Consider the following 23,731-nt stretch of genomic DNA (forward strand, 5'->3'; position numbering starts at 1 on the left):
CCAAATTAAATTGAATTAGAAATGCATCACCTTTTCATGGCCTGCCCGGGGTGCTCCTTCCATTCCGACATCTCACCACTCCGACTAGTGGCTTCCGCGTGCGGTTATGGTTAGGGTTAGGGTTAGGTATAGGGTTCGTCAACGTCGGAAAGGCGACATGTCGGAAAGGAGAAATGCACCCGGCCTGCCCCACTGTAAGAGCGGTCTGGAAGCTGCCTCTCGCCATGCTCTGGCCTGCCTGGACTGGAGGAATGTCCAGCACTCTGTTGGTCACTTGTGAGCTGCCTCTGGCCATGACTGGCCTGCTCTGGCCTGCCCTGACCGGGGTATCTCTGTTGGTAGCTTGTGAGCTGCCTCTGGCCATGACTGGCCTGCTCTGAACCCATGGCTATAGGAGATAGTCCCTGTAAATAGGGGGAGAAAATCAGATTTATTTAAGGCACTGACAGTAGAGTCTGAGGCACATGATATAAATCATAATATAGCAATATAGATCCTCAAATGTAGTTCTATCAAATGCAGCATTATAATTAGCTCCCACTTGTTAATTAAAAAGTAAATGTTACACTATTTTGCTCAGCTGCTGATTAGGCTACTACCCATAAAATATATAAATAAAAGCCACCTTACGTATGGTACCTTTTATCTTCTTTTGACTGCTTGATTTGATTGAATAAAACATATTTTAGGCTAAAGGGTAACAGTACTCTTTTAAATGGATACAGGATAGCTGGGCACTAGGGACATCTGGGCACCTCGATGTAAAATTGCCCATTTTGTCCAAAATGTTAAAAAGAATAATACATTAGAAAAACAGTCTTAAGTAATGTAAAGTATACTTGATGTGAACATGCACGGTACATCATTAACAGTCTTAAGTAATGTAAAGTATACTTGATGTGAACATGCACGGTACATCATTATCAGACATGATTTGTCATCATGATTTGTGTGCATGGGGTTCTTAAACTCTAAACAAGCTCAGTGCTTAATGAGATTTCCAGTTTAGTAGACCTTGTATTGTGAATTTGTACTTCCATGTACTGTTATGTACTGTCATGTACTGTTCACATGTCTTGCTAAATAAAGTACATCAATCAATCAGACTTATTTTATCCTTCAACTTCTTGTTTATGCCCCAATGACAATGAGGTGCGGTGTCACGCTGACACCTGTAACCTGTAGAAATATGCTACCATATGCGTCACTCACAGCCAGGAAACACCCCCTAGAGTTACATCTTTCTACGGGTCACGTGTTTTAATATAACACCCACCAGAGGTTTATTTATTTATTTCGATAATATAATCCAACTCTTATCTTAATCAATTTACACTTAGTTTGTAGAACAAGTATTTCCCTCATGTTAAGACAAATACCATGAATTTAAGGCTTAAACCCAACGTCGGCATGCAATCATCATCATCATCATCATCATCATCATCAGTTACGTGGCTAAGCAGAATGCTTCAACTTATTATAATTCAATAACATTAGATGATTTACAACAAAGGGATAATAAGATAAATGTGTTACTTACAGATTCACGTTGTTGACCACCACTTCCAGCAGCATTTTTCATGTTGTTTTTCAATCTCTTCCCCAAACTTCTGTCGTGTCCGCCATTACGCCCTGTTTGCTTTCAACTCTGCGCAGGTGCAGAGAATATATATATGACTATTTGATTGCCGGAGAAAAACATAAGAGCACTTGTGATTGGCTGAAAGCCAACCCGTCTGATTGGCTGATGAACCTGTTAATCAGAAACATGATTTTGATTGACAGATTTACTCGGCCAATAACGACGTTCGTCTACGCCCACCGTCAGGTCAGTCTCATAAAGATTCGTGCGTGCACAGAGGAGATCCACCACAGAGAAGCAGTGTGCAAATGCACACCAGCCGATTTGTGTTGTAGTTAATTCAATGTGCATTTGTAAATTGAGTGTTTTGGAGATAAATAGATAATTATATTTGTGAAGCAGAGCATCTGGAATGTGACTTTAAAATACAAACTGTGAATTTTAGACTGTGGATTTCAAACACAAAATATACATGTCACTTTAATACACAAACTGTGGATTTAAAGCTGTGGATTTGAAACACAAAATACAAACTGTGAATTTTAGACTGTGGATTTCAAACACAAAATATACATGTCACTTTAATACACAAACTGTGGATTTAAAGCTGTGGATTTGAAACACAAAATACAAACTGTGAATTTTAAACTGTGGATTTCAAACACAAAATATACATGTGACTTTAATACACAGACTGTGGATTTAAAGCTGTGGACTTGAAACACAAACGCAAAGCGTCGCATTTGTAGTGCTGAACCAAAAAAACACATGCAAACCAGAACTTGTTCATTCAAAAATCTAATGTGTGAATACAAACCGGACTCGTGCATTTACTCATTATGAGACTGTTCTGACTCCATACTTACAGGTCTGTAACTCTGAGAGTGTACACATGGAACCAAATGGACCCTTACAGGTCTGTAACTCTGAGAGTGTACACATGGAACCAAATGGACCCTTACAGGTCTGTAACTCTGAGAGTGTACACATGGAATCAAATGGACCCTTACAGGTCTGTAACTCTGAGAGTGTACACATGGAACCAAATGGACCCTTACAGGTCTGTAACTCTGAGAGTGTACATATGGAACCAAATGGACCCTTACAGGTCTGTAACTCAGAGTGTACACATGGAACCAAATGGACCCTTACAGGTCTGTAACTCTGAGAGTGTACACATGGAATCAAATGGACCCTTACAGGTCTGTAACTCTGAGAGTGTACAAATGGAACCAAATGGACCCTTACAGGTCTGTAACTCTGAGAGTGTACACATGGAACCAAATGGACCCTAAGGGTAAAGGTAGGCTACTAAAGTATTGGCATCAAAATATACTTAAAGTTCCAAAAGTAAAAGTACTCATTAGGCAGAATGTCCTGGTTCACAAGTTATCATATGTCTAAAATGTATTCAATCTTTTGAGAATTAGCAGATCTAAAATTAGCAGACAAATTTAGCAGATCTACAGGCTCTCAACGCGTGGCATCGCGACGCGTTGTGAGCTTGTAGATCTGTTATTTTCAAATAGCCAAATAGGGCTGAAGTGACTCATGTATGATTTGTAATAATAATCTAAATCTACAATGTAACAGTATTGTAGTGGAGTAGGAGTAGAAGCACTGAAAATTGGAAATACTCCAGTAAAGTAAAAAAAAAATACCTACACATTGTACCTAAGTACAGTACTTGAGTACATGTACTGAGTTACTTTACTTTATTTTAGTGACGATATGATTTGCTGTCGTTCGTTTGCGTTCACCATTCTGGCAATTCTATACCTGACGCCTTGGGGGTGAGAACGTGTTGTATATGTCACAGCATTATTATTATTATTATTATTATTATTATCTTGTCCTCCTTATTTTCTTTCATTCACCTTGTCGTGTTGTGTATATTGTATAGAAGGATTCACTAAACATTATTTATTAATGAACTGTATAAACTGTGAGTGTTCTAAAAGTACAAGAGAGCTTGTTTTCTTTTCTCTTTGGGCTCCTTGTAATCACAGAGAGAGACAGACAGAGGGGTGGATGGAACCGGGGGGGGGGGAGGGGGAGACACATACACACACACAGACAGACAGACAGACAGACAGACAGACAGACAGACAGACAGACAGACAGACAGACAGACAGACAGACAGACAGAAAGCAGCAAACGACCAACTTCCTCTGTGGTCACATGATTTACAGTAAACAGCTGTGCAGACTAACGCACTGTAACTTATAATATAACTCCAATCAGTGGTGTAAAGAAGTACATTTACACAAGTACTGTAATTAAGTACAATTTTGAGGTTCTTTTACTTCACTGGAGTATTTCCACTTGTCAAAGGTCAAAGTCGATTATCTCTAGCAAAGAAGAGATGACCTATTTGGGTTGTATTCTTGACAAATACCTGACAGGTGAAAGCATGGCTACAAAGGTGGTCAAAAGAATAAACCAGAGAACCAGATTTATGGGCAGAGTTTCCTGTTTTGTCAACCCTCAGGCCCTCAGGACCCTCTCAGGGGCCCTGATTCAGACACTTTTTGACTATGCTTGCACCTCTTGGTACTCCAACACCTCAGTGTCACTGAAGACTAAGCTTCAAACCTCCCAAAACAAACTGATTCGGCTACTCCTCGGACTGGGGCCCATGACCCACTTTTCTCCCATGCCGTTTTGCCAGCCTAGGCTGGCTCAGGGTAGAAGACAGAAACTAAAAACGGGACTGGTCTTCAAAATTGTAAATGCAAATTTCCCGCATATCTGAGTAAATACCTAAACAAAGTTAGCGACACCCACAGTCACAAAACTAGAGGGAGCGTTAACAACGATCTGGTACCACCCACCCATAAAACAAACATGGTCAAATTCTCCTTCAGCACTGCCACCCAGGTTTGGAATAGCCTAACCCCATCCCTCAAAAAGTGCAGTTCGCTGGGATCTTTTAAAACAGCCCTGAAAATTCACCTTTCAGGAGGCCAAACAAGGAGGTAGTACTATTTTCCAGTTAGACAGATGACCCCCCCCCCCCCCCGTTCTTCTCTACATATAGCTTTTTATTTTATTTTTTCCCCCTTTTTTATTTGTTGTTGTACATAGTGTACAAATCTTTTTCTGTTTTTTTGTATTGATATTTGAACTGTGATGCCACTATATATGTCTATGAATTGAATACCAAGGACCTCGTTGGAAACAAGACCGCAAGGACTTTTATGAACGGATCTTTTAGACAAAGTATTTTAAATGTAACTGTGCTGTTTTAAAACATTTTTGCCTAATAAAATATTCAATCAATCAATCAATCAATCAAAAAAGTGTATACTTTTACTTCTACTCCACTACATCTCAGAGGCAAATATTGTACTTTTACTCCACTACAATTATTTGAAAACTTTAGTTACTAGTTACTTTGCAGCTATAAATTGTTACATTACACACATTAACCACTTCAGCCCTATTTTATACCTAGGCTATTTGAAAATAGCCGATCTACAAGCTCACAACGCGTCGCATCGCGACGTGTTGTGAGCTTGTAGATTTGCTATTTTCAAATATTTTGGTACTTTTACTTTTGGTACTTTAAGTACATTTTGATACCAATACTTCTACATTGCAGTATTAACACTTTTACTTAAGTAAAACATTTGAGTACTTTTTCCACCACTGACTCCATTCAGAGTCATAACTTATAACAGTATATAATTATAACTCCCTTCTTTTTTTCTTACAAGGGTCTCTGTGTTCTCAGGCCTGGTTTCAACGCCTGCCCCACTGAGGAAGATACCCCCCCCCCCCCCCCCAACCCCCCTCCAACACACTGACAGCCCTGGGCACCACAACCGGTTAATCCGGTTGTGGCTCCTTGTAATCACAGAGAGAGACAGACAGAGGGGTGGATGGAACTGGGGGGGGGGGGGGGGAAGGAGGGAGAGACACACGCACTTACGCACACACACACACACACACACACACACACACACACACGCACACACACACACACACACACACACACACCCCCCCCCACCCACCCCAGTGGCCATCCATATTTGAGCCAATCACAGACATTTGACCGAACCCAAATTCTGAACATTTAAGTGTGTTCCTCCACAACGCTGTGTCAACATATAGGTAGAGGTGTGTTAACCACAGAGCTGTTTGTTCCACTGAGTCTGTCAACATTTTGTTACAACTGTATGTTCCATTGAGCTGAGTGTCAACATTTTGTTACAACTGTATGTTCCACTGAGCTGAGTGTCAACATTTTGTTAACGGTGTTTAATCCAGAGAGCTGTCTGATACTTCACTGAGGAAAGAGCATCAAACAGGTAGGAATGAATCCACTTCAAAACTTTCCATTCATCTCTTTACCTTTTTACTGCTGGGTCGGTTTGTCAAGAAACGTATGTCTGTCCCCTAACACTAACCCAAGTAACTAAAGTTTTCAAATAATTGTAGTGGAGTAAAAGTACAATATTTGGCTCTGAGATGTGGTGGAGTAGAAGTAAAAGTATAGACAATTGGAAATACTCTAGTAAAGTAAAAGTACCTCAAAATTGTACTTAAGTACAGTACTTGAGTAAATGTACTTAGTTACTTTACACCACTGGTTATGAGTAATACATATTACATTTACTTGGTGGTACAATGGGCTTGAGTGTCTAGACTTTGTTTATTTTCATTCTGTGATGGTGTGTTGTTTTTGGTCTGTTGATGTAATGGTCAAATGGATATAAATGTCAAATACAGTATTCTGGTTTGAACAATATTAAAGGAGGAGTTCACCCAAAAAATGACTTATTTTATATCAATTGCACGCCCCATGAAGCCTTGAATTCATGGATGTGGCATTCCTAAGCCAACAATTTGATGACCGTGTGTATTTCTGGTAGGAGACACAAAGAATCTACTTTGTGTCTCCTACCCGATACATTAGTCGGTAGGAGACAGGAATCGAATTATTAGCTTAGGAATGCAACAAAAACAAAAACAAATCCATGAATTCAAGGCTTCATGGGGTGTGCAATTGATAGAAAATAAGTCATTTTTTGGATGAACTACTCCTTTAATAGGAAATGAAAAGTAAATGAAATGAAAATGTTTTAGCCTAAATTCTTTGGTTCCCACATTCTGTCAGAAAGCATGTGTTGCTGAGGATTATTCCAGAATGATTGTAGTTGAACTGAAGCACTTTATAAAAACTACACATCCTGTAGGCTTGTTATAATGCTCAGTGGATTATTTACATGTGTCAAGCCTGACCCAGGTTGTGTTATACAGTAGGACACCAGATTTATAATGATGCACTAAATATCCAGCCATACAGAATGTTTTAGCCTATAATATAGAAGTTAACACATTATCTTTTGTTAAACTCATTACTGTCACTCAGGTTAATATTGTAGGGCTGTTTGTGAACAGTGGTGGACGAGGTACTTGACCCCAGTACTTGAGTAAGAGTACAGATACTCCTCGGTCAAATTTACCCCACTATAAGTAAAAGTAGCTCAGTCAAAATGTTACTCAAGTAAGAGTAAAAAAGTAATTGCTTTTAAATATACTTAAGTATTCCAAAGTACATGCTTTGAAAAATACTTAAAATACAAGTAAAAGTAAAAGTAGATGTACATTTCTTAATTTTGATATCAATGAATTGCTGTAATGTTTTCACAATGAATTTATAGGACCTTGTAACTCTTGTTTCAGAGAAGTACTGTAACTCTCTGAAACCACCTGCACTGCACTGATGTGCTTGCTTGTAGAACCACTACGTTATACAAAGCCTGCAGAAACACCTATAAAAACATAGAAATGACTGAGGAACCAGAACTAAATACTTTCACTCCTATACACCCATATAAGATGTAACAAAGAGGCGAACGGAGGGGGAAGCCAGAAACATGGCTAGTGTGAGAGCAGAAGTTAGGCCAATTGCATTTTAGGGAAGAAAAAAAACAGCCAACCTAAAGACCAAACCGCCAATGCAACTAATCGCAACTCCTTGCAACAAAACTGTTTTAAGGTCAACCACACCAATGCAACTCCTTGCAACTGCCATTGGGGGAAATGGTAGCAAGTAGTTGCAAGTAGTTCCATGTTGCAAGGAGTTGCGAAACATTGTTGTGGATGTGGAGTGGGCTTAAAAGTACTCAGTACTTTATAGCCTTCCTAGAAATGTACTCGAGTAAAAGTAAAATATTTGTCTTGGAAATGTACTCAAGTAAGAGTAATAAGTATAAAAAAAATCTAATACTCAAGTAAAGTACAGATCCTCAGAATGAAAGTACAGTACTCAAGTACATTTACTCCGTTACTGTCCACCACTGTTTGTGAAATAGTGACTGACTGTTACAAACTTGTTATGCTAATGTACATCTTTTTTGGATTGCATTGAAATGCACATGTTGGCCTCATATGGCCTACAGTAGCACTTTGTTTGGAGCTTAACTTATTTAATAAACAACAGAAGTTGTTCAAAGATTTGTCTCTCATCAGTTTGAGCCCAGGTGTGGTTTTCATTTAGTGTGTAAATTATGAATTCATACACAGTAAAAGTCTTAGTGTAAATTTAATTCAAATGAGTGTACAAATAGAACCAAATGGACCCATCATGTCATGTGTACAGTACACTTTTTGGAGTTAAATCAACAATGAGGATTTTACAATGTAGGCTGCAGAAAAGGGAATAAAACAACTGTGAATGTTAAAAATGCAAATTAAGACTTTTGGGGAGAAAGGATGCAATTACTGGGGGCGAGAACAAAAAAGTAAAGTAAAGTAATACGTAACGAGTTAATTTTGGCAGGGAGTAATATGTAAAGTAATAATATTACTTTTTAAACAAGTAACGAGTAATAGGTAATATATTACTGTTTTTGAGTAACTTTTCCAACACTGCACACAAGGGACTGAGGGGGACTGTCATGTCTCTCAGAATTTTGAGATGAGAAGGTGGATTTCAAATAGTTAATTATTTTTATTTTTATTTTATATATTTCTGAATGTTGATTTGGTTTGGCAGTCAGGTCACTATGCCTAGATCCGGCCCTGGTGGGGGGTTGTGTGTGTGCGTGTGCATGCGTGCGTGCGTGCGTGCGTGCGTGCGTGCGTGCGTGCGTGCGTGCGTGCGTGCGTGCGTGCGTGCGCGTGCGTGTGCGTGTGCGTGCGTGCGTGCGTGCGTGCGTGCGTGTGTGCGTGTGCGTGTGTGTGAGCAGTGGTGTACTGTGGATTGTTATCAGCTGATCTATCTTCAGACTCCACTAGTCACACTTTCCTGTCAGTTTCTCCTCATTGGCTGAAAGGCCAGCCAAGCGAGCAAAGAAAATAAGCCGCTCTGCATTTCAGTCAACAAACTGTGTTTCATTTTTTTTCACTCCACTACAATTATTTGAAAACTTTAGTTACTAGTTACTTTGTAGATTTTGAGTATTATTACAACACATACATTAACCACGCATTGTGAGCTTGTAGATCTGCTATTTTCAAAATACTTTTATACATTTGAAAACTTGAAATGGGTCATTCTGCATAATGAGTACATTTTGATGCCAATACTTTTGTACTTTTAAGTACATTTTGAATTCCGGAATTGTACTTGTAACAGAGTATTTTCATATTGCAGTATTGATACTTTTAGGACTAGGACAGGTCAGTCAAACTTTATTGTGGAATGTTGTTTTAGAGCGGTGGTTCTCAAACATTTTCATGTCAAGGACCCCCAATATTTTCAAGTGACTTTACAGAAAAAAACATGCCCAAAGTAGCTTATAATAAGCAGACTTGGCAACGCTGTCTGTGGCTTCCACAGCGAAAATTGCCGATCTACAAGATCACAATGTGTCGCGGGGACTCCGCGATGTAAGGTTGTAGATCTATGGTATGTTTGTTCTGCGGTACCATCGTACTACTAGCCTGCTGCAACCCTCCTGATTTCGTGTATAAAGGGGCGTGTGTATAGAAGCCGGCGAGAGACAGCGCCTGATCCCATTGGTTCACCGATCTGTCCGTCAACCCCCGCCCCGTTAACACAACATTACGAGCGACGCCCACTGCACTCTGGTTGGTTGGGAAATGAAACACTTCCTCATACCCAGTACAGGCTATAGTTGGGCCAGGCTTTTATTTTTTAGCAAAACTAAGCAATAAAAGCCTGGAGATCGAGGCTATCGTACTACGAATTATACACTAAGCTTTGAGTGTGAATGCTTTTTCCACCACTGGTGTTGGGTTGGATTTCAGTTTACCCATTTGTTTTATGTTTGAATGATTATTGTATGGGTTGGGTATTTCTATCTGCTTTAAACTTGGTTTAATGTATAATTGTTTTGTTTATGACTCGGTTGTTTTATTATGTCTTTGTTGGTTTTTAAGTTCGACAAACTCTAATCTTATTCATGTTGAAATGGTAATTAATCATTGAAACGTGAAGCAGTCTCCACACACACAGAGAAGATTGCTGTTAAAATGCACACATTATGTAGATTAATGTCATGAATGTTACGTTTATTAATGTGTTTTTGTTTTTTTTATACAGGAGACATGGCAGAGGGCAGAGGTCAACCTATAGGTGACAACACTGTTTCTTATTTATTGAAAGATGATCATTAACTGTTATTGTGTCACATCTAGACCTGTCACAATTATTACATCATCGCCTGATCACAATTATTTGAGATAATCACAATATCTTTTGCATAATCGTCATAATCGTTTCCATGTTGAAAAATGTTAAAGTCTCATTGAGAAAGTCATTAAGAGTCTCATTTTCTTCACAACGAGACGAAATGGATGCAAGAAGTGAAGTTATAGTTTGGCATCTGATTTATGGGGATTAAACAATACACTTGTTTTATTTGCTACCTGGTGGTTGGTCACTAGTAATGAATCGTGTTTTAGAGGGCCTAAATTTACACGAAAAGTTGCGCAACTTTGCACACACATCACAAGTGGTGATAAATTACATATTTTAATGGTCTCAAAAAGGGGCGTGGCCTAATGGCCCAATAGTGCCCCTACAACATTGTAACGTTAAAGCCCCACAATACGATTCCATTTACGTCAATTTATGTAAAGATAAGTTATGAAAGGGGTGTGCGGGCCGCACAATTGGCTCTCGCAGGCCGCAATTGGCCCACGAGCCGCCTATTGGGAATCATGTTCAGGGAAATGTCAAGTGTTGCCCCAACGCAAGTCGTGGGTTACAGCTGTCATGACCGGGGAATCCTTGGGGGAATATGGTGTTTCTATGAAATGCGCGCGCGCGTGCGTGCACACACACACACACACACACACACACACACACACACACACACACACACACACACACACACACACACACACACACACACACACACACACACACACACACACACACACACACACACACACACACACACACACACACACACACACACACACACACACACACACACACACACACACACACACACACACACACACACACACACGTGATGTCTCTATCTTCTTGCCGTTGAGCAGGCTAGTGGTCTAACTGGTGTATTCTGTCCTGTGTTTGTCATTGCAGAGCAGAACAAGAGGCAGTGTGAGGTATTGTGGGACTACCAGGCACAGGAGGAGGATGAACTGGAGCTCAAAGTGGGAGACATCATTGACTTCATTAAAGAGGTATTTATTACCCTCACCTGGCTGGCTAACACGCTAAGTAACAGGATGACAGCTACTGTATTCACTAACTCCAAGCTAGCAACCTTACTAACTATTGTTATAACATCTCAGCCATTCCCCTGCTTTTAATAATACATCAAAATACATAGTGGAAGTTCAGGTGGATAAACAACACCTTATGTCTTGTACCTTCAGGGTGGTCATGCTGGATGGTGGTTCGGTAGCTTGAATGGCAAGTCTGGGTATTTCCCCTCCAACTATGTCAAAGAAGTAGAGGCAACGGGAGCTGAGACAGGTAAGACTCACAAGCTGTCTGGGCTTCATTTAACATAAATAATATTTTTTTTCATATTTATTTGTGTTTTTTTGGGCTCCCCTGCGTCCATTCTACCCCAATAAATAATTAAATAAATAAATACATAAACAAACTAGAAAAAGTGCTCCTTGGAGCACAGGTCTCCGCCAGGTCAGGTAGGTTAGTGTGGGCCAGCAATGTTGGGAATTGGCCAATCAGGCTGGAATGTGAAAAATCGGACGGATCGGAGGATCCGTCTTGATCACTTGACTTAAGAGATAATATGTACCGATTTGCGTGATGTTTGGACTACATTTGTAGGAGTAATATGAAAAAAAAAAAAAGCAAAAATCGGCCTCCTGGTGGTGCTATAATAGGGCAATGTAGAAAGGGTGGCATTTGTTCCTCAACGTAGTGCAAATATGCGTGCAAAGTTTCACCGCAATCGGATGCTGTTCCAAACGGGCCACTCCTGCAAACTTAAGATGTCAATGTTAGCCAATCAGGATGGAATGTGAAAAGTCAAACAGATCCGTCTTGATCACATGACTATAGAGATCATGTGTAGTGTGTACCGATTTGGGTGAAATTTGGATCAAATCTGAAGGAGTAATATCCAAAAATATGTTATAAGTTTGGTAGCGCTATGAAAGGCAGATGTGAAAAATGCAGCAAAAAGGTTTTCCTGGTCCTCTAGGGAGTGCACATACAAAGTTTTACACAGATCGGTGCAGTTATAGGTAAAAGCACAAATTGGCCTGTTATAGCGCCACCATGAGGCTGATTTGATATTTTTCAAGTGGCATTTCTTTCTCGGCTTAGTGAGAATGTGCGACACATTTTCACGGAAACTGCATGCTGTGTTCATGATTTCAGGCATTTTGTGCAAAATGGAGCACTCGTACAAACTTTGGAAGCCATTCATAGCCAATAAGCCAATGGAATATGAAACATCTGAAAGAACCGTTTGGTTTAATAACTAGAGATACTGTGTACCGATTTGAGTGACGTTTGGATAAAATCTGTAGGAGTACAAAAAGCGTCCTCCCCGTGGCGCTATAACAGGCCCATGTGAAAAATTTGGGCCAGAATTTCTGAATTGGCATCCAGGGAGTGTGTGTGCACAGTTTCGCTGTGATCAAGCCAACGGTGCCGGAGATTAGCTGATCACAGACGCACGGACACACACACGGACACACGGACAGACGGACAGGGTGCAAAACATACTCTCTCGCCATGCCTTTCGGCCTAGCGGAGACAACAAACAAGCAAACAACACAGAACACTCTGGCTTTCACTTTTCTGAGAATGTGTCTCTGAAGAGGGAATTTAATTTGCTACTGGCCAATCACAGCGGGCCTTGGCTTTCGGATTTGGCGTGGCCTAATGGCTCAATACTGCCACCTACAAAATGTCAACGTTGAAGCCCCACAATATGGTTTTGCCTACATGTATGAAAATTGCTACCCACCAGTACCAAAATGGCTGACAGTAAGTCAGCCATTTTGAATTTATAGTGGCGTTTTAGTCCTTTTTTTGCCATTTTCACGGGTCGTACTTTAACAAACTCTTCCTAGGAGGATGGTCAGAATCACCTCAAACTCGCTCTGAAAGAGAGAGAGAGAAAACAGTGTATGCAGTAATGCATACATATTTTAACATACTGTCCCCCCCCTCCCCCCATAACAATGTAACCAATAAACTATAGTGCAAATAAACCATGAAATGTAAATGCAACGCAAACCATGAGCAGGGCACCACAGGGAATTGAACCCCGTCCGCAAATGGCACGAAAATCGTCACAGCAGATCATCTGCTTCTGTTCTCTGAGTCTTCCTCACTCACTCCAGCCACCAGAATGTCCTGAAGATGTCTTCTTCTGGTCAACTTCAGATTCTGGAAAGAAAAAGACAAAAGGGTTGAGTTGTGTAGGCCTACAGGGTCACATTGTGGAAGCCTTCACTACCGTGCTTAGTCTTTCATAGAGTTTCAGAAATACACAACTATGACAGCTAGCGGACCCCCAAATTAATTTATATTTGGCCACAGACCCCCATCTGAAAACATGTGCCAGGTACTATAGTACTTCTCCTTCTGCTTTCTCCCCCCATTCTTAATACACACTGTTATGCCCCAGTCTAGGGGTGCCTGAGACACAACATGAATATGTTCCCGCCTTCCCCAACTCCCAAGTAGCCACACAAACAAATGGTTGAAGTGCAAAATATAACAATGGTTTATTTATAGATATATAAAGTAATAACAGAGTAACGTAACTTTGGGTCATAAGGGTGTAGAACAAAAGTAACCAACCAAAAGAACTAACTGAAAATAATATCTCTTACCTATCAAAAGAACTAATACAATATCTTACCTTCCTATCATAAACAATAAGCAAAAGAAAGCACCTCAGGATCAACTTATATCAACTGAACATAACTTCAAATCATAGAACTCATAAGTAACAAAACATAAGGTGTGGTGGCCAGTTGGAAGCGGAGGAAGACGGGCTCCTGCCCCTGCGTGCTGCACTGTGATCTGTGCTTCTGTTATATAGGGAGCCTCCACCCTATTAGCCACTTGGAAGGCAGCACTCCCATGAGCTCCCCACCAATCACTGGCCGGCTTGGATGAGCGCCCCACCAATCACCTTCCGGGAATGGCACACCTGAATTTGAATACATTCCTTTCATCTCCACCATCTCACCTCTGACACACACACACACACTTCCACACTAGGACCAGACCAACTCATAATAACAACCTCAAATACGACCCCAGTCGTAACACCCCCCTTCCCAAGAATCAAGCACCCCCCCATAGTGCCTAACCCTTGTAAAGGTTACCCACTCAAAACACTCTTGATAAGGCATCTGCCATTACATTTTCAACACCCTTTTTATGGCAAATCTCCAAATTGAAATCTTGCAAAGCAATGGACCAGCGCATTAGCCTCTGGTTAGAATTGCGCATCTGGGCCAAAAACACTAAGGGGTTGTGGTCTGTAAAAACTTTGACAGTTTGTGGGGTAGAACCAATATACACTTCAAAATTCTGCAGGGCGAATAACAGAGCAAGAGCCTCCTTTTCTACTGTACTATAATTTACCTGATGTTTGTTAAATTTTTTGGAAAAATAGCAAACAGGATGGTCAATGCCCTGCGCATCCTCCTGCATAAGAACAGCCCCCGCCCCACTTGCACTTGCATCTACCTCTAATTTGAAAGGCTTAGCAAAATCAGGTGCAGCAAGTACCGGTGTACTACATAGCAATGCTTTGGCAGATTCAAATGCAGACTGACAAGCTGGAGACCACACATAAGGTTTTAAAGGACTAACCATTGCTGTGAGAGGAGCCACTACAGCAGAAAAGTTTCTGCAAAAACCACGATAATATCCGCACATGCCAATAAATCGGCGTAAAGCCTTCTTTGAATCTGGAACAGGGAACTCAACCACTGCCCTCACTTTCTCCGCCACTGGACGAACCTGCCCCTGCCCCACCTGTTTACCCAAATAAGTTACCGTACCTTTACCAAATTCGCACTTGGCGAGGTTTAGGGTGAGGGAGGCCTCCCTGAGACGACTGAAAATGAGGGACAAAGTATTTAGATGGTCCGACCATGTATTTGAATACGCCACTACATCATCTAGATATGCCTCACAACTCTCCACGCCAACCAGGACATTACGCATGAGGCGCTGGAATGTAGCAGGTGCATTACGCAACCCAAACGGCATAACTGTATATTTGAGAAAATTATCAGGTGTCACAAATGCGGATATTTCTGACGCCCGTGGTGTTAATGGAACTTGCCAGTACCCTTTTAATAAATCCAATTTAGTCACAAATTTGGCAGACCCAACTCGATCGATACAATCCTCCATTCTAGGGAGTGGAAACGAGTCAGGCTTAGTAACCGAATTAACCTTTCTGTAGTCTGTACAAAAACGGGCAGTGTTATCAGGTTTTGGTACTAACAGACAGGGAGAACTCCATGCGCTGGTACTTGGAACAGCCAATCCATGTTCCACCAAATAGCGCACCTCCTCCTGCATCAGGGCTCTTTTTGTGGGATTAACCCGATACGCATGCTGCTTAATAGGGTTGTGTTCTCCTACATCTATATCATGACATAAGACAGAAGTTTGACGGGGGTGATCAGAAAAAAGTAATAAATTGTCTTCAATTAACTGACGGATATCTGCACGAGCAGCCTCGGACAAATGAGCCAAAAAAAAATCTAGATTACGCAGTACCTCGGAATTGCCTAAGCGAGCCACGGGCATCGACCCACTCTTTTCAATTAACCCGTCCTCAACAAGATGGTACCGAGGGGGAACCGCAGCACATATCGGGCCCCCTGACACAGTAGGAGATGGCTGGGGAACACTCTCTCTGCCAAAATACCGCTTCATCATATTAATATGACATACCCGGATTTTTTGTCTCCTATCTGGTGTGTTTATCCCATAATTAGTGTCGCTAATTTTGCGTTCCACCACATATGGCCCTGAAAATCGTGATTGAAGACTTGACCCGGCAAAGGGCAGCAACACCAAAACTTTATCACCGGCCTGGAAATCTCTGCTCACCGACTTTTTGTCATAACGCCGCTTCATCTTAGACTGAGCCTGGGCCAAATTTTCACGAGCCAACTGACACACATGATGGAGACGCTGACGGAAACTACTCACATAATCAATGACCTTGTGTTCAATTTTTGGCGACTCGGACAACCATTTCTCCTTGAGCAGTTGTAACGGACCACGCACGGTGTGGCCGAACACAAGGTCACAAGGGCTGAAACCTAACGACTCCTGAGTGGTTTCTCTCACAGCAAATAACAACAAAGGGATACCTTCATCCCACTCTCTTTTAGACTCCAGACAAAATTTTCGCAACATGGATTTAAGTGTCTGGTGGAATCTTTCAAGCGCACCTTGAGACTCTGGGTGGTACGCACTTGACTTTTTATGTTTAATCTTCAGCTCTGCCATAACCTGTGCGAACACCTTAGACATAAAATTCGTACCACGATCCGTTTGGACCGATTTCGGTAACCCAAAGGTTGAAAAAAATTTAACAAGGGCTTTCAAAACTGGCTTTGCTTTTATCGTGCGTAACGGGATGGCCTCAGGATATCTGGTTGCTGCGCACATCACCGTTAACAAATATTGATTTCCAGATTTTGTTTTTGGTAGTGGGCCCACACAATCTAAAATCACGTCCTCAAACGGCTCCCCAAGCACGGGAATTGGATGCAGAGGAGCCGGTGGAACAGGTTGGTTGGGCTTCCCTACAATTTGGCAAGTGTGACATGATCGGCAATACTTGGCTACATCGGCTTTTAACCCCGGCCAATAAAAATTACGCAGCACTCTGTGATATGTTTTTTTAACCCCAAGATGTCCAGCTAAGCTGGAATCATGGGCGATGCTAAGTACCTGTGTTCGATATTTGTTTGGCACTACTACCTGATGAACAGCGGCCACCTCGCTTTCATCAGGGCTCCAATTTCTCATCAACACTCCGTTCTCAAAAAAAAAAACAGGATTTTGGCTTTCCTCACTGGCTATGGCAGAGGACAAACCCATAGTTAATGACGGATCCTCTTTCTGAGAGGATATTAACATTTCTCTGGTCACTTTTAGACTTAACTCAGATTCAACTGGGAATACATCAGACACATTTGGCGACACACTTTCCTCACTGTTAGTAGTGGGATCAACTGAATGGTTTGACTCCTTTTCATCAACTGTAGCCATAAATGACTCAGACAAATCAACAACTTGACCCATTTTACGAACCTGTGCGCGCGTAATTGCGCACACAGGGAATACATTTGGCATGGTTGACGCAGGGGGATCGCAACTCAAAACAGGAATTTCAACGACTTCGGGTGGAGGAAAAACTTGTCCTCCCGCTATGTCATTACCGAGAATAAACGCGATACCACCGATTGGCAATTTAGGACGCACAGCTACCTTAAACTGTCCTGACACCAGGGGCGAACCAAAATGTACCAAATGTAACGGTGCTCTAAGCACGCTCATTTTAATACCCCACACAAGCAAATCTGCTTTACACGAAGTTTCATTTGAGAGTGGCAGGACAGTATCCAACATAAACGAATGATAAGCACCTGTATCTCGCAAGATTTTTATTGGCACTTTATCTTTCTCCTTACCAGTCACCGAAACAAAACCGTCAAACACAAAAGGCTTAAAACGAGGGTCCACCTCTATATCAGACTCAGACTCCCTCTCAGATTGGCTATGATGCAACGAAACAGACTTAATCAATCCAATGCCTGCGGGAAAGTTGTTATTAGACTGCCCCCTTCTTCTCGTAGCTGGACACTGTGCAATCAAATGGCCTGGCTCTCGGCAATAATAACACTCGCGGTTCTCGCCCGTTGCTGCAGATGTCATGGTTTTACGCGCCACCCTGGGAGACCTTCTTTCTGGTGTTGCAGTAAAACCATGAGATGTTGGGGCAGAGAACACACTTTTATGAGTTAAAATAAACTCATCAGCCAGGATTGCACCTTTTGTTAATGATAATACCTTTTGCTCATTAATATACATCACAATTCGTTCAGGTAGGCATTTCTTAAATTCTTCAAGCAAAATTAATTCCCGCATCTCGGCCATAGTATTGATTTTAGAAGCCTGGCACCACTTATCAAATAATGTGCTTTTCTCGCGTGCAAACTCCACATAACTCTGGTTGGCAGTTTTATCTTTATTGCGAAATTTTTGCCTATATGCTTCAGGCACAAGCTCATAAGCCCGCAATACACTCTGTTTAAGTGTCTCATATTCGAGACTCTGTTCAATGGATAGCATAGCGCACGCTTCCTGGGCTTTTCCTATTAATTTACACTGTACTAATATTGACCAAGACTCCTTGGGCCATTTTAAGGCCTCAGCAATTCGTTCAAAAGCGCCAAAGTATGAATCCACTTCAGACTCTCGAAATGGTGGTACTAATGCTATGTTCCTGCCAATGTCAAACCCCCCCGGCTTACTGACCCCGACTGTGTTTTGGTTACCCGACCTTATGCTGGACGCAGCTGTCGGGTTTTCAAGCTCAAGGGCTCTGAGCCTTAGGTGTAGGGCTGTGATCTCCAGCTCTTTAGTTCGGCACTCTGCCTCCTTTATCTGGAGTGTCAGCTGGAGATCACCCGTTGCCATACCTGCCTGTAGGCCCAGTGAGCGAGGAGCCGACCCCACATTAATGGCGGGTGTTTCCGTAACCTCCGCCTCAGCAACCCCCACCTGCAAGGCCTCCTCCTCCTTCTCACCAGGTCCAGTCGCAGGTAGCACGCCTTTCTCCACCAGCTTTGAACACACTTCATGTCGGAGCTCAGCTTTAGGGGTAACAAGAGACACAGTCATTTCATAGTTAGCAGCCACCACTAACAATTCTTTCTTTTTACATTTCTCAATCTTGCCCCAAGAAGGGTTTGCTATGAATTCCTCCAAATCAAAATCCATACTTACAAAATTTTACCAACTGCCAACCAGAGAGAAAAAAACAACAACTTACCACACGCGAGAAAAGCTTTTAGACGAGCCCCCAATTCATGTTATGCCCCAGTCTAGGGGTGCCTGAGACACAACATGAATATGTTCCCGCCTTCCCCAACTCCCAAGTAGCCACACAAACAAATGGTTGAAGTGCAAAATATAACAATGGTTTATTTATAGATATATAAAGTAATAACAGAGTAACGTAACTTTGGGTCATAAGGGTGTAGAACAAAAGTAACCAACCAAAAGAACTAACTGAAAATAATATCTCTTACCTATCAAAAGAACTAATACAATATCTTACCTTCCTATCATAAACAATAAGCAAAAGAAAGCACCTCAGGATCAACTTATATCAACTGAACATAACTTCAAATCATAGAACTCATAAGTAACAAAACATAAGGTGTGGTGGCCAGTTGGAAGCGGAGGAAGACGGGCTCCTGCCCCTGCGTGCTGCACTGTGATCTGTGCTTCTGTTATATAGGGAGCCTCCACCCTATTAGCCACTTGGAAGGCAGCACTCCCATGAGCTCCCCACCAATCACTGGCCGGCTTGGATGAGCGCCCCACCAATCACCTTCCGGGAATGGCACACCTGAATTTGAATACATTCCTTTCATCTCCACCATCTCACCTCTGACACACACACACACACTTCCACACTAGGACCAGACCAACTCATAATAACAACCTCAAATACGACCCCAGTCGTAACACACACACACACTTAATACACACACACTTAATACACACACACTTAATACACACACACACGCGCGCGCGCACACACACGTACGTGTGTGTGTGTGTGTGTGTGTGTGTGTGTGTGTGTGTGTGTGTGTGTGTGTGTGTGTGTGTGTGTGTGTGTGTGTGTGTGTGTGTGTGTGTGTGTGTTTTGATATCGTTGGCCAATAGGATATCGTTCTGTGTTGAAAACAAGCCAACATGAATGTGCTATTGTAGCTAGTGGGGGGGGGGTTGTATCTTAGCAACACTGAAAGCGCTAACTCACATTGGTCGTGTATATGAGCCAATGAGAGTGCATTCTCAGACACTGTGCATTACCGCAACTTTTGGACAAGATTTGGCTTGTTTTTGGCTTGTTTTTGGAGGTCGGTTGGCTTATTTCTCTCACGAGACTTGGCAACAGTTTTTTCCCCCCAATGTCGTGCCATATGTCAAAATGACCGGCTTCACCGGGAATCGTGCGCGTGTATTTTGCTAAGAGATTGGTTGCATAGTTTAATTGATATTAATTTATTTGTGCATTACATTTCCCCATCCACTTTAATGGGAAAATGAAGTATTCAAGTATTTTTTTCTCAGAAACTGTAAGGTTGTGACTTGGAGGGGTGGTTCATGATTTAGTCAGAAATTATTAAAAAAATAATTACACCAGTCGTCCTCATGGTGGCGCTATAAAAGCCCCCAAATTTGAATCACATGTCAAGGGTGGTTTACTCAACGAATCCCCCAAAGCATTTCCACTTTGATCCATAGGGAGCGCCGCAAATTCGCAAAATGTAACCGTTTGATGCAAAAACATGATTTTGGGGGGGGATCAATCCTCTCAAAATGAAACGCAAGCGATCTCAGGAGTGACGTGACAATGTAATTGGCCTCCCGGCGTATTCCTCGAGTCCCGGCGGCCGCGACCCACGTCGGCGCAACCACACTGAGACACGTCTTTTAGTTTCCAATTAAGGGACGTGTGTGTGTGTGTGTGTGTGTGCATGTCTTTAAGTGGCACATGTGTCTCCTGTTTGTGTTTGATTAGTGTAAATGGTTGCATGTTTGTGTTGCAATCAGCCACAGCTGTTGAGGCCTTGCTCATACAAACACTCTTGGTCACTTGTTGGAGTGGCTGGCACCGCTCAAAAAGCACCTTACCCTAAAAAAACATGAAACAAAAGGTTTCTCAACTGTTTTTAGGTGTCCTTAATAACATATTAAAATGTCCTTAATAACATATTAAAATGTCCTTAATAACATATTAAAATGTCCTTAATAACATATTAAAATGTCCTTAATAACATATTAAAAGTTTACCAAAGTCTGACCACTAGAAAGGTGTGATTTTCACGCTGGCGTCCAAGATGGACAAACATGCATTAAATGACCCTAACTCTTTCATTATGTATCCTAGACAAGTAATGTTTGTGTCAAAGCCTCCATTGGACCTGTCCAATACATGTCCAGATGCAATTACATCATTGTGAAACCCAATATTTTGTGTGTTTTCTATTAAAACCCACTGAGTCACCCGTTCCAAGTTAACTAAGTTACTATAAAGAATACATCACATGGATGCACCTGGGACGTATCATCAGTGTTGTAGCCTGGGGTCATAGGGTGTTTCGGGTCTCGCAACAACATACACCCTCGCCCTGGTGACCCAGCTGGGGTTGATCAAGCCCCAACTTACATCCCAGTAGCTACCCACGGTCAGTCCTATAGGGAAAGACAGGGCCACTCAGTCCGCTTCTCCAGAACTACTCTGCCTGAACTCGGGGGAGGCTCTGGCACGTGGAGGGACTAGGCTCTGTGGGTGTGGCCTCCTGGCCAGGCTCCTCCTTCGTCTCACCAGGTCCAGGACCTGAGCGCTGCACCAGATCCTCTGCACCGCCCCGATCCAAACATTTCCTTCTGGCGTGATGGTTCCTTGGGCCGATACCACTAGATTGGGCCATCTAATGGTATTAGCTCCACTTGCGGTTTGCTTGAATGGCCGTCCTAAAGGCCTCACCGTGGGTTTGTTGGGCTTCTTCCTCACGGAAGACACAGTATTATGTATTAAATTACCACCCAGTTATTGTGTTTACATTAGTTATTTTACTTGAATAAGGCTTCATGATATCTAGAAAAACAGCTAAACAAAACACAATGAATTGTCCAGTTTTCAACATTTCAGAAGGTGGTGGTAGAGATTATTGGCAGTTAATAGATAGTATGTTTGCATTATTGAAACATTGTGGATCAAATTTAGCTCAAACTAAACGTATCTTTGACTATACACCCCCCCCCCCCCCTTCCCCCTTTGTACAGGAAAATACATGTTCTTACAGTATGAACCAATCCCTCTGCTCCCCCCCCCCCCCCCCCACACACACCACACACACACACACACACACACACACACACACATAAAGGTCATCATTCCTCCTCTCCATAAACAACAACTCTTCTTTTTATATTATGGGTGCTTTCGGAAATTGCGCACCGGAGCGCACTCGCCTATTAGTTTGTATTGGCCAGTGCGCTCAGTGCTGTATTTCCGAACGCACCCCTAAAGACAAGCACAGTGTCATCTTGTAGGGGCGTGTCATCTTGTAGGGGCGTGGCATGAACAACATTAAATAGATTAAAGAACAACGTTGTGATATATTACCACTCCAACAGAGCAGATGTGTTTAAAGGATGGTCTGTTTGAAGCTGCTGCTAATTCCCCTAGAGGAGTTGTATCTGTGGTATTCCTATGTGTTGGACAGTGGTGGAAAGTAACTAAGTACATTTACTTAAGTACTGTACAATCTTTAGTTATTTGTACTTGAGTATTTCCAATACTTTTACTTCTACTCAATGGTGGAAAAAGTACTCAAATGTTTTACTTAAGTAAAAGTATCAATAATGTGATGTAGAAGTACTCTGTTGTTCAAAATGTGCTTGAGTAAAAGTACAAAAGTATTGGTATCAAAATGTACTTAAAGTACCAAAAGTAAAAGTACTGAAATGTTTGAAAATAGCCTAAGTATAAAATAGGGCTAAAGTGGTTAATGTATGTTTTATAATGTAATGATTTATATCTACAAAGTAACTAAAGTTTTCAAATAATTGTAGTGGAGTAAAAGTACAATTTTTTTCTCTGAAATGTAGTGGAGTAGAAGTAAAAGTATTGGAAATTGGAAATACTCAAGTAAAGTACAAATATCTCAAAATTGTACTTGAGTACATGTACTTAGTTACTTTCCACCACTGCTTCTACTCCACTACATCTCAGAGGCAATTATTGTACTTTTATTCCACTACAATTATTTGAAAGCTTTAGTTACTAGTTACTTTGCAGATTTTTATTATTATTACAAAACATATATTAACCACTTCAGCCTTATATACATTTTGGCAGTGGTGGGAAAAGTACTCAAAACTAAAAGTATCAATATTGCAATGTAGAAGTACTCTGTTTCAAGTAAAAGTCCGGACTCCGGAATTCAAAATTTACTTGAGTAAAAGTACAAAAGTATTGGTATCAAAATGTGCTTAAAGGAGGAGTTCACCCAAAAAATGACTTATTTTCTATCAATTGCACACCCCATGAAGCCTTGAATTCATGGATTTATTTTTGTTTTTGTGGCATTCCTAAGCCAATAATTTGATTATAATAAATTTGTCCCCATTGATTCCGGTAGGAGACACAAATGCATTTGTGTCTCCTACCGGAATCAATGGGGCTAAATTTATTATAATCAAATAATAAAGGAAGGAATGCGACAAAAACAAAAAAATATCCATGAATTCAAGGCTCCATGGGGTGAGTAATCCATAGAAAAAAATGTATTTTGGGGGTGAACTACTCCTTTAAAGTGCCCAAAGTGAAAATAGCAGATCTACAAGCTCACAACATGTCGCATCGATCGGCTATTTTCAAATAGCCTAGGTATAAAATAGGGCTAAAGTGGTTAAT

The 23,731-nt window shown here is 41.5% G+C and overlaps 1 protein-coding gene across 1 annotated transcript in view; it reads left to right on the forward strand.

The window, feature by feature from the left end:
* Positions 1-10,106: 10,106 nt before the first annotated feature.
* Positions 10,107-23,731, forward strand: part of LOC308094867 (uncharacterized protein) — a gene marked incomplete at its 5' end in the record, with an annotated part of 28,668 nt that continues 15,043 nt past the window's right edge. The window contains 3 exons of the mRNA XM_080441690.1: positions 10,107-10,122; positions 11,113-11,213; positions 11,409-11,508. Coding sequence (XP_080297816.1) covers positions 10,107-10,122; positions 11,113-11,213; positions 11,409-11,508 — 217 coding nt within the window. The remainder of the gene's footprint in view (positions 10,123-11,112; positions 11,214-11,408; positions 11,509-23,731) is intronic.

This window comes from Gymnoscopelus braueri (genome assembly GCF_963280865.1).
Source record: "Gymnoscopelus braueri genome assembly, chromosome: 11".
Taxonomy (NCBI): domain Eukaryota; kingdom Metazoa; phylum Chordata; class Actinopteri; order Myctophiformes; family Myctophidae; genus Gymnoscopelus; species Gymnoscopelus braueri.